The sequence below is a fragment of the Haliaeetus albicilla genome, chromosome 12, assembly GCF_947461875.1.
Source record: "Haliaeetus albicilla chromosome 12, bHalAlb1.1, whole genome shotgun sequence".
In the NCBI taxonomy this organism is placed as follows: domain Eukaryota; kingdom Metazoa; phylum Chordata; class Aves; order Accipitriformes; family Accipitridae; genus Haliaeetus; species Haliaeetus albicilla.
In genome coordinates, this window is record NC_091494.1 from 29,366,448 (window position 1) to 29,378,983 (window position 12,536).

A 12,536-nucleotide genomic window follows, 5' to 3' on the forward strand; every position below is an offset into this window, starting at 1 on the left:
TGCTTGTGTAGTGCTCAGTGCTCTTCCCGTGTCAGCAGAGCAACAGACCATTAATAGCATTCTGGAGTTTTCTGGTAGGAACATCTGCCTTTATGACTTGGGGTTCACTCTAAATTATCTGTATGTGTAGTTTAGCTCCATAACCAGCTTAAGTCCCAAGTGATATCTTTTTACATCTTCCTCTAGGAAACTGTGCCTATGCTTCATGTCAACAAATTGCTTCTCTATTTTTCAGACAAAATATTTCCTTTCTAAATATCACCTCTACTCTTTTTTTCCCATGTCCATGTTTTTTCCTTGAATCTGCAGCTTAAAACCTTCTTGGCTCCCTCTATCTAAACGGACAGCCTGTGTGCAATGCAACTGAGACAAGCACAGCAGGGAGAGACAAGTGAGAGCTGGGGAAGACTGGAGAGTGTGGATGGACATTAAAGAAATATTAAATGTTCTTTAAGAATTGGTAGCGTACCTTTTACACAGTTAAGCTACATCATTAATGTACCAAAGGAATATTTAAATCAGGAAAAAAAAATTGCTATAAATAATTAATTTGATAGCAAAGTGCTAATTACCTTTCTCGAACAAACTCTGCCATTTCTTTCTGCATTTGTTTCCCTTTAAGTTGCTTTTGAAGAAGAATTTCAAATCCCGACACTGTATTGTTCCCTTGTGAATCCTTTTTATCAGCCTAGAAGGAAAAAGGAAGTTCAACAAAAAGACACTGGGATCAAAAACATAGACACGCAGTTCCCAGCAGCAATTGCCCAAGGAGTCCAAGCAACAGGCAGCAGTGGTGTCCGAAGAGCCCTGCTCTGATAACAGCTGATGGTCGCAGCACCTTAGCACCTCTCAGAGGAAGAGTCCAACACTTTCTCTTTCCCCTTCCTCTTATTCCTTTTTTTAATTAAAAAAAGGAAGTTTTACAGTTATCTTTAGCTAGCATGAGACTATGTTGGGGCCAAAGCAGCAGCCTTGCCTTCCCTTCTGCCCATGGCCTTTCATACCTGATGATGCCTCTGGGCTGGCTCCAGCAAGCATGAGCCCTGACAGCTCACCCTGCAAAGAGAAGAAGGGATCCTGGAGCCAGCACAAGGGAACTGCTGGGGGAGATGGGAGGACACTGCTGCTCCTTCCAGGGGTAACGCAGCCCTAAACAACCTTTAATAGACTGTCAAGTTCAACCATGATTTGCACTCAGAAAAATACAGCCAGTCTGCACAGATCTCCTATAAAGCAGGGTAAACCAGCAACTTGTTCAATAGGTTACTGCCATATATCCCATCTTTCACTGTTTGTTTCCCACACAGCCCTTTCCACCCTTTGTTCCACTGACTCTCAGGGTTGCTACAAGGACCAACACAGTCTTCTCTCTGCTGCCTCTTTTCTCTCTCTCCTCTCCTGCTTTTCCCTATTTCAGAATTTCATTTCCTACCCTCTTCCAACAAACAGGCCCAAAGAACACTTCCCTAAGGACCACAGGTTTTGCTCCAATATGCTGGATGCTGCACGTTTGCACAGAGAAAAATGCCACATTAATCAAAGTGTGAGACTTGTAGGACACCACACCAGGCACCGGGCAGCTCAAACAACAGGAGTGGAGTTGATCGAAGAGGGAGGGTGAGTCATGGGCAGACCACGGACGACAAGGCCGAACAAGAGGAAAGTCCTGGGAGCGGAGCTATGGGAGGATAAAAGTTTGCAGGAGAAAGACAGCTTTAAGTGGAATTTAAGTGGAGATGTGACCAAACCCAAGGAGCCAAGCAGTGGCCAAGCCTAAATAGAAAGAACCAAGCAGGGCATCTGTAAGACACATGCAAAAAATAAGCTTATATACCATTAATGATTTAGTGCTTATTGGGATCAGAAGACTGGAAGAAAATGAAGAAACTTTGATGGTTTGGTAATGGGACCATTTGCAAGTATGTCAGTGTATTCTAGAAAGTTATGGCCATTAGTCCTCACACCAACGCTGAGCATGCACGAGGGGAAGTGCTACTGTGCCTCCAACAGCTACACTTTTTTGTAAGTGAATCTCTTTTTTTTTTTTTTTTTTTTTTTTTTTTGTTAATGGAAGGACTTCAATAACTGGTAACTGAAAAGACATGTGAAATTCATAAAATCTTCATTATTGAGGTAGTATTCCCCCCCCACCCCAAAACCCCCAGTTTTCCAGTGGAAGATTTTTTTCTATCAATCAGCTCCACACTTGAAGGACTACTGTATCATTTTAATATGATTCAGGATCCTGAAAGAGGAGCTAAGCATGAGAGGGCACACACAGAAACACAGCCACTGCAGACCTCCCATGCTGAAGGCTGCATTAAAACTACTCAATTTAAGAGCTACTAATAGTCCTGTCCTTCACAAACCTCATTCTTTAAAAAACTCATTTATCCATGGGAGTGAGTTTTACAATTAAATGCAAAATTTGTAACTATCTGCTTGTTTTAAATGTGATACCCTCAGCTTCCTTGTGTATCCCTAGCTCTCGTGCTCTGGGAAACAATGAAATAATATTCCTTGCCAGCCACCTCGCTATCCTCCCTCCTGCTGCACAGCCCTTTTGGCTGTGGTATTCTGAGACATGTAGTTTGTCCTACATCCTCCCCATTTCCTGACCAAAATCAACTCCTGACAGCTGACCTTGCCTTTACTGGACACTCTTCACCCACATCTGAGTCCGGTTAGATGGTTTCTACCTCATCTTCACTGGCATCCTCAGACACCCTGGTGCTGCCCTAACACACTGCATTTCAGCTCCAATTCTCTTGTACTTTGTACCACTAATCAAGCTGTTCCACTTTTTTGGAAGCTCAGGAGCTGCAATATGGCATGTGGCTGACTGCCTACTTACCCAGAAATAATCACAGTAGCTCCACTCCGAAGGTTTCAGCAACTGCTGCTCTGGCATTACGTCAGGGTGGGGGAAAGTCACACAGTTTATCTGTAAAAAAAGGCAAAAGAGAGTTAGAAGGTAATGAAATTTAGCTGTTGATGAGAAACATGCAAATGAAAGGTTATATACACGCACTTTCAATCAGAAAATCCACAGTGAATGCATGTCAGTGAAGAAAAATTGGTTGTTGCATGGAAACAGCAGCTAAGTATTCCCAGAAAGCTCCTCTAAGCAAGCAGGAGTGTCGCCTCAGAGGAAAATAAACTACCCATTTCACATGAGGAAAACCTGCTTGATTTGGAACGCGCTATACAGGGACTTTTCCTAGATCCCTAACAAACTGTGGTAAAAATCCTGACGTGAAACACCCTGAGCATGCCCTGAACACAAGAAATATTGTGAGCAGCAGGGAGCACTGAGGCGTATCTCATCAGAAAATCTTGGCTGTGTTAAGTCTCTTACAGGATTACAAAAAAAGGTGTTATTTTTTTCAGTGCACAGCCATTCTGTCTATCCCAGAAACCTTTTCAGATGAAAGTGATGCTCCCTGCAAAAAGGAAAAGGGGCTCTCTAAAGTCAGCTAGCCTTCAGTGTGCAAAAAACCACAGCAATTTGTGAGACAGGACTCATCACACAGTCATTAAATAAAGGCATAAAAAAGTACAAGTGCTCATTAAGTTATCGCAGTAGAAAATGTAGCCTGATAAAAGCACAGTGGAAGCAAAGAGCATGACAGCTACTGCAGAACATGCTGCAGAATAACTCTGGATGCAGTTAAGCCCTTCAGGGGAAGCATCAGCAAGAGTCAGAGCTTACTTGCCAGTTCATAATGCTCACCTAAAATTTCTGCTGGGCAGGCACACTAAAAGCATTCCCTCTTATGGCACCCGCAGGTTCACTGCAGTGATTAATACCTGTTAATACTTGTGTATTAATCAAGGAACCACCAGAAACTGAGGACGGAAGACTCACAGATGCAACTGTATGGGTTTGGGGTTTTTTTTGGATCAGTTAGTTAACATTCACAGGAAATCCAAAACCAAAGCTGTGGGCAGGGTTAGCACAGCTGCATGGGCAGACCTAAAGGTAGTGCTTACATGCAGTGAATCTGCCTTTGGGCTATTCAGAGAGGATCAAAAAGGACACGGCAACACACTGCAAAGTGCTGACACAGTGTAAACCCACCATGCTAGGGCAATGCAGACAAAGCCTTTAGCTAATACAATGCTGTTCCTACAAACCCACGTTGGCTCTGCTGCTGTCTGCCCATGAAGTTTCAGTGGCTGTCCTGTATGTAAGGCAAGAGCTTTCTCTACCCCCCTTCTCCACAAAAATCACCCTGTCCAGAGCTTGCCAAGTCCATTTCAAAGCAGGCTGAGGACCCTGTACCTATGGTGTCTTTGGCTGTCACCTCAGCTAGATCCTAAACTGCATCTTCCCTTCCAGCTCCCATTGGGCTTCAATCTGATCTGCAGGAGGTGGGAGACCAGGGCTTTTACTTCACCATCATTTTGCAGGCAGCAGTCATGCACTGGTGAGCCTGCATCTCCAGCCACAGCCAGCCACCACTGGGCACACAGTCCCAACAACAGACAACAGGAGCTGCTGAAAACACCTCTCTGTTCCTTCATGTTCCCCATCAGAAATGTCATGCATCAGGAGTTATAAAACATCAACTCAGTTCAGAGTGGGATGGCCACGCGACAGAGGTGCCAGTGCTCACCTGTCACCACCACAGCCTCCAGCACAAAGCCCCTCTATCAGGGATGTTTCACTGAGGACACCTTCTGTCTCTGCTGAAGTTTTCCTCTCCTGCCATTTCCCTGTCAGTTCAGTTATCTCAGGACAGCACTGCAAGCTCATCTTGCCCTGCTAGGTAGGTTGTGTTACCTTCCCTAGTCCATTCAGGGACCACCAGATCTAAAAGCCTGCGAACAGATCCCATCATCTGCTGGAAGCACCCCAGCCACAGGAGAGGAGCTGGCACCTCTCCTCTGGGCACAGGCAGCACAAGCAGGGGGGTGCAGAACTGCTCGTGGGTACTGCAAATCTCTGGTGCAAGGGGCTGCAAGTGTGCACTGGCTCAACACCCTGTTAGGAGACTTCTCTCACCCCCACCAGGAAGCTTCACAATTGATCAGCCCAAATGTCTCAAAAAGACCAGCTAGAGACCTTAAGCCAAATTGCTGCTTTCAGACAGTATCCAACAAGCACCGACCTGGACGAGTGCTGGATCAGCACCCAAGGCCAACAGATAAAAGGCTCCGCTTTGCTTCACAGATCACCCAATTCCATTGCCAGTGCTGATCATGGGCTGCACTGGTACCTGGGCATGCCTCTACACTATCACAGCAACATGCTATTTCTCAAATAACACAATATATTGTAGTTTCGCCTTAAAAAAATGAGATGGCCTCAGAACCTGTGCACAATTGCTCTGCCATGTACCATAGCGGGCCAACTGCTTCCCATGAGTGAGCAATGCTGCAGCGCATCCTCGCAGAGCAGGTGAGATTGGGGAAACAAAGTATTATCAGCAATGTTATAGGTAACCATGTGAAGGCATGCAGTATCGAGACAGGTTTAAACAGCTTCTGGCTTTGAGGATTTTTGGCTTTGATGCTGCATTTCAACTCACTGAATAAAAACAAGGGTGTCAGCCACAGGTCACTTGGACTCCAGCCCTTCCAGCCCCGCCAGCCTGGCAGCCTGCACAAAACACTGCCCTGTACACAGCTACCATGTGTGCTTACACAACACACCTCATCGGCATCCAGGATAAGGTGCTGCCTCTTGAGAGCAGACTGACAAGCTACAGGAACTTGGGATTTAGCTCAAGTTAAAAATAGTTAGCAGTAGAATGCAAAAGAGGTAGAGACTGCATGGAAGTTTTAGGGACGCTGGAAACGATTCACATCTCCACATCAGGAGCACCACTACTGCAGTGGTGAAAGGAGAAGCTATTTTGGTTTCCATCTATCCTCTTACTGGTGGTCTTGCAGAGAATGGCTAGGAGGTCCCCTGTGGAAACACACTGCTGAGTGGAGTTTCGTGTTGCCCGAGACTACTTACTTCAACTGAGAAAGGACCAAATGCTTCCCAGGAAGACAGCAGTGTTTTCAAGGCAGATTTCTAAGGCCCAACATTGTGACACTGGATAATGAGAAGGGGGGGGGAAGATAGGCACCTCCTAAGTGTATTTTGTAGTCTTTACCAGAAGACGGCATCATCGCACTGCGCACCAGGTTACAGAGGTGTTGTGCAGCAGGGAGCACATAGAGTGGCATACGAGTTGTTCCCTGCAGCTTAAAAATCTGCAAAGGGTAACTGCAAAGGAAATTCATATTCCCTGCTAAAAACGCCACCTCTTTCACAAAAACTAAATCTGTGTTGGTTGGAAGCTGCTTATTAAGACTCTCTGTTACGTCACTAATGTCCTGAAGAAATAAACACAGAGTCACTGGAAATGCCCACATTTGGACTGGTGAAAGTGTTCCACTGCAGTGGACCAAACACACCGCACCACATCAACGCACGCAGCAGGAAGAGTAACAGTGAGTACACGTGTCAACAAGTGATGAGAGTAGGGTTAATTCATGTGTTTCTCAAAGAGTATCGTCATGCTCAAAGTTTTATGAATAAATCAAGCATTCTTCACTTCTCAGAAGTTTATACTTAATTGTCCAGAAACGATGCTGAATTGTCTGGAAAAAGTCATGAGCCCATTTGGGTCTAGTATCACATTTAAAAGGAAACTGGTGTCAGAATTTAAAAAAAAAACCAAAACGGCAGAAGCTTTTGCAATCTTAAAAAAAAAAAAAAAGGATTATTTGTGTGGTAAACAGAACTTAACAGAACTTACAGTTTTCTACACAAAGTCCTGGAGAGGGCATGAAAATTTTCAAAACTCTAGAAATATTACTAAATATTATACACGACTGCATAGGAAATCCTGTGACTCTTTCTTTCCTTTCATCACCACAGATTTCTTATACTTAAACAAGAGCTCTTGGATGTCTATTTCCAAACATTTCTAAAACCTCTCAGGGTTTCCCAGCAGGGAGGGGAACAACGGGCTGGCACTGAGCAGGACGTGGCCGCACACCAGTAGTGGAGTGACCACACCTCACTCCCCCCACCATCCTCCCTCTGAAATGCTCCTTTTCTTATTTCTAAAATCAAAGATAGCTGAAAAAAAAATATATATCACTCTAGTTCACCAGCTTAGTCCTACTGATGAGGTTTTTGACAGATGCTAAAGAGAGCCAAAGCATCTTGCGATGATGTCCTGATGTTTAACAGCATTAAATAGCTCTATCACTCCCACAGACAGCGACACCCCCTCCCTGCGTGAAAACCCACTGTTGTCACTAATGGCAAGGGACCACTGCTCTCACTAATTGCATCCCTGACAGCTCATCAGGCTACGTGCAAGGTCCAAATTCAAACAACAGCATAGACCACTGCAGTGCTAATCTCTTTCAACAACACTGACTAGCCAATAAGGCCTGAAAAGAAGTGTGCAGGAGCTGACTATTACAGCTGTAATTGCCAGTAAGAAAGAAAACAAATTAAAACACATAGCTAATGATGGAGTCACAGAACTTTAAGAGAAAACAAGGCGTTATGACCCGCATTACATTCACACAGACTCCACTGGGACAGGCGAGGTGATAATCAGCCTCACCACGATACTAAGTCCTCTTCCAGCCTCTTCACTAATAAAAATAATGGCTGTTGTCAGCTTGCAACAAAGCAAAACTAATGACAAGACACCAGCAAGGCATGCTCCAAGTATAAGCTAAGCACACATGCAAGAGGACAGCAGCCTGTCCTTCCAGCTGCCACTGGACACAAGTAGCACCATAAAACCTGTGTGAGAGAGCCACTGGATCACCAAGGCTAGGAAAAGCTACACAGTCAGAGAAGAAATGCTATGAAAAACATGGTGAAAACAAAGCTTGGGGAGGAGAAGAAAACCAGACAAGCAACACAAATTGATGCATTTCTCTTGACAAGCCTTCTGTGTGCCAAACTCAATAACTGTATTTAAATACTTTTGCCTGTTTACTGATCATGAGCAAAAGCAATTATACTCTTAGCAGCTAAATATTCCAGCTCATATTTCACAGGAGTACATTGGCAGTGATGGCAAAATGAGCTGTTTATGTTGTAGGTGACTCTTGGTTATGTCTGAGATGCAAAAGGGTGACAGAAGAAGAAAAGTTACAGGGAGGCAGGTGAGCGCACAGGATTTGCACAAGAGCAGTGTGCACAGGAGCAAGAAACATTATTGGGTTGGGCAGGCACATTCATTTTATGGATTTCAAAGTGCTCTGGAGGCTTTGAAGTTGCTACCAGCGCTCACCAGTAAATGAGACATTGCCAAGCAACATGAATAAAACAAGAATAATTTGATCAAGGCTCAGATAATCAACTACGTGTTTATTACATAAGACACTATATAAATAAACTAGCAGAAAGCGGGTAAGCTCACTGTACTAAAGTGACTTAAAGCGCGGCAACATTCTCATTCATTTCTTCAACTTAAAAATGCAGATTATTTTTCCTGATTTCTGCACATTCACAGCACCTTAAACACAGCACTGCTGTGCCAGATTGACTAACTTCAGTATCTGCTTTACAGTTTCAGCTGAGACCCAAAAAGTACAACAGCCAACTCCACTAGATGCAATGAGTTCACCTGCCAAATGGGGCTGTTTGGGCAAAACAGCCAAATGCAAAGGCTGGAGGAGATCTCAGAAGAGCTTAAGCACAGACAAAGGCTCAGGCAGTTTTAAGTCTACCCATACAGGGAAGCCCAAGAATGCCTATACTGTGCCTAGGTAGCTTCAACATCATGAGTTTGCATGTGGTTTTAGCACTGGCAGGGTGATGTTGCAGCTACAGTACAACAGAAGGGGAGAACAGAGAACTGAAGTTCTGATTGTTAACAAAGTCAATTGATACACTTCCTATGTCAAAGGGAACATTCCGCCAAAAGTGTTTAGGAGCCCTCTTTATGTGGTCTGTCTGTAGAAAGGTCCAGAGATGATTTGGTCAGCGCCTGCCAAAGCAGGGGATTTCTGACAGTTTATGCCATGCAGTCAGCCCCAGGGCAGAAGGGAGAACGGTGTTGAATGTGCAGCCTCATACTGTGTTCATCACATTGTGTCAGACACAGAGCACAGCAGCAGAAAATACAAAGTTACTGCTTGTAGCTGCCCCCCTTCCCATGTGCAGCACATGTTCATTTATGTGTCCAACATATGCAATACAAATGCCAGCATTTTCCAAGTCATGCTGTATCTTGACAAGGCACTAGAGCATTCTTAAGAAAGAAACCCACACTCAGAAATACCATAGCATCAGACAGGTTTCTTGCTCTTCAAGCGAGACAGCTCTGTCCCTGAGTCGATATTCCCCTGTACCTTCTCCATTTAACTCTCCCTCACCTATGGTAAAGGAGCTTCAGCTTCCACAGGAACTCATGGCCAGAGAGACAGCTCTTCAGGAATCAGACAGCAAACCAGCCAGTCTAAAACTAATGAGTACACCCTGAAACTCACTGCAAAATCAACGCAGACTGTAGACCACAGACCTGCACTGCTGCTTCCTAAATAAGCATCAGTAATTTGTGCAAGCAAGTTTCGTAACAGCCTCTGATATAACCCAGCAGGGTTCTCCCCTCCAAAGAAAGCAAACACAGTGTCGGTAACATTCATTTACCAAAGAGAAAAGACCATAACTCTTCTTCTTGGTGGGTACATACAGATGAGAAATACTCTAGCTCCTGCTCGCCTTCAGGATTTTCATAAGCCATGTTCCCAAATGGCTATTTGGGTGTACAGGAGGCAGATGCATTCCTAGGAAGGTGGGAATGAACTCCCACCCCTCTGCTGAAAGTGGTGAAACAGACAGCTAGGCTGCAGCCACTGGTGAGGTTGGACATCACCTGATGTCCGCAGTTTGCATATCACAGGATTTCAGTTTGGGGGGAGGTTTGCTGGACCAAGAGCCCCAAAGTTAATCACAAAATTCCCCTCTGCAAGAAGAGGTTCTGCCTACACACTGCTACAGACCAAGAAAAAAACATCTGACAGCAAGCTAACGATGTGCCCTGCAGGTCTGTTAACCAGAACATCCCAACATCAGCTTGAGTGGCACTGAACAAATATAACCTCCTAGGAGGCAGGGGGGAAAATTACATTGCTTTACACTCTGTATGAGAATGTTGTTTTTCACAGTGTCTCCTTGATGCAGACAATGGCTTGGAGCAAACAGCTGTTAAAATTAGCTTGTTTTTGTCTGTCTGATGCATCGTACTTGAAATCTTCAGACTTTTACTGGAGAAATGCACACCCAGTGACCCTGACATAACACACAACACTTTCTTGCTTTGCAGATGCTACCAGATGGCACAGAGGCCAGCATATATGACAGTGAAAACCACCCTCAGTGAACAGCCTGGATCCTCACCCCTGTAAGCAGCAAAGACAGACAAGCGCTGTCATTCCTGTGCTGCACCCTGAAACCCAGTGCAACCCACCCTGGGACCATGTCTAGTCCCTCTGGACATGATGTTCAGCCCATGGTTTGCTCCTGCCCCTCCGACCCGAGTGGGCAGGGGAGCTGCATGAGGTGGCTCAGACGTGTTCCCAGCCCCAGCCACCGCGGCCCTGGAGGCCCTGCAGCTGATTCCCCAGGACATTTGCAAATCTGCCCAGACCAACACATTTATACTTACTTCATGACATACCACTGTCTCAATAAACTAATTAACAGTACCAACACATTTTGTATTCATAATGACTGATTTTGATAACCAAATACACTACTGACGATTTTTTTTCCCCAGAAAACTGTACCTACATGGCAATGACTGACCTGCACTGCAGTCAGAGACCCCTGTATGTGCTCATCCCTGTACGAACCCTCATCCCTGTCACCAGAAACCCAGGGAATCGTGCTCACTGATGGATAAATCAACAGGCTGCGTGTGATAATGTAGACAACAACCTCCTCCTCGTAGTAACAGTTAAGAATGATGTATAACGTTAAATCATTCCCTTTGTTCTCGTGGATTTTATACCCTGCTAGTACTTGCAGCTGTAAGCATGTTTATTGCCCCTCCTTTATCACTGTAATTCATTTATCTGCTCGTTTATCTTCTTTATTATTTTCTTTTAAATAAACCTTTCTATTCCCAGCCACTTCCATTAATCTGTTTTGATTTCCTTCCTGTTTTCAAACATCCGTCCTGCACTGAGGAGTCCAGAAATGCAAACTGTGTTCCAGATGGGGTCACCAGGCATACAAAAGATACTAATGTCTGTAAGCGTGATACTGAGAACATCTTAACTGAGTCAGCTATTTTTAATTATTAATATTAAAAGCAAAGGTTAAGATTAACTTCATACTGAAATCTAAAATCTTTGCCTGTACTTCCCATCAGAAATCTCCACTTGGACACTCTGGCACAGAAAAATACCTCCTGACACCTCTTTGAGAAAAAAATAGATTCTGCCCTGATAGGGCAATGACCCATCTCCTCAGTTTGTATTTCTCTAACCTTTCAGTGTTTCTCCAAACACAGAGGCTGCTGGGAGGCGATGGTTACCAGATGAGGAAGTTTTTTCAGGACAGCTGGTTCACCAGCCAGCATCCCTGGAGCACGGGTGTTCCCATTCCTCGCTCTGTCCTTACCTCCTGCTCGTCCCAGAACCGCCAGAATCAAAGGGAAACTGCGACCGGAATTCTGCCCGGGACGGAGATCCCAAAGCCTCCCCGGACCCCTGACTTACTAGGGTTTACACACCAAAATTCCTCGCGGTGGAGGCGCTGCCCGCCAGCCCGCCTCCCCCAGCCCCACTGGCCGGGCGACCGACGGTGCCCAGCACGGAGCCCCCGCCACCCCCGGCGGGCACCCCAGCCCCGCCCCGCCCCGCCCCGCCCCGCCCCGCCCGGCCCGGCCCGGCCCGGCCCCGCCGGACTCACCGTCAGGCTGCTCTCCTTGCTCTGCCGCCGCGGCGCCGCCGGGGACCCCGGGGTCTGTGGAGACAAGCGGGGCGCATCGTCACGGCCGCTGTCGGAGCCCAGCATGGCGGGCGCGGGCCGCGCGGGGCGGGCGCTAGGCGGACCCCATGGCCCAGCGGCGCGGCTCGGCGCGGCTCGGCACGGCTGAGCACGGCTCGGCTCGGCTCGGCTGGGCTCGGCGCAGGTCGGCACTGCGCGGCTCGGCTCAGCTCAGATCGGCTCGGCTCGGCGGGGAGCTGGAGGCGGCACCGCCGTCCGGCAGAGCCGCCTCCTCTCACCGCCGCCAGCCCGCGCGGCCAATGGCGGGCCGGGCCGGGCCGGGCGGGGCGCCGGAGCCCGCTCCCAGCCCGGGCGAGGCGGGCCCCTGGCCCCACCGGCTGCCGGCCGAGCCCGCGGGGCGGCCCCGGCCCGGCGCTCCGCCTCTCGCCTCCGCCGCGCCGGGCTGCAGGGGGCGGCCGGGGAGGTGCGGGCGCGCCCCGGCCCCGGTGCGGTTCTGCCCCGGCCGCCCCGCGGGCTGCCGGCTCGGAGGCAGCGGGAGCTGATCCGCAAGCCTGCGAGTCCGCTCCTGGCAGCAGTCGCTGGGCTGTGCCGTGGAGCCCAGCCC

The 12,536-nt window shown here is 47.3% G+C and overlaps 1 protein-coding gene across 5 annotated transcripts in view; it reads right to left on the reverse strand.

The window, feature by feature from the left end:
• The window catches only part of GAS7 (growth arrest specific 7), a 107,921-nt gene that overhangs the window by 30,619 nt on the left and 64,766 nt on the right, over positions 1 to 12,536 (reverse strand). For 4 of the 5 annotated variants that reach the window (XR_011327172.1, XM_069798841.1, XM_069798840.1 and 1 more), the window contains exons 5-7: positions 11,894 to 11,947; positions 2,855 to 2,944; positions 573 to 688 (exon numbers count right to left, since the gene is read on the reverse strand). Coding sequence is in view for 4 of the 5 variants with exons in the window: in XM_069798841.1 (XP_069654942.1) it covers positions 573 to 688; positions 2,855 to 2,944; positions 11,894 to 11,947 (260 nt within the window). In the remaining variant the exon portion in view is untranslated. The remainder of the gene's footprint in view (positions 1 to 572; positions 689 to 2,854; positions 2,945 to 11,893; positions 11,948 to 12,536) is intronic. The other variant, XM_069798842.1, reaches the window with a different exon arrangement.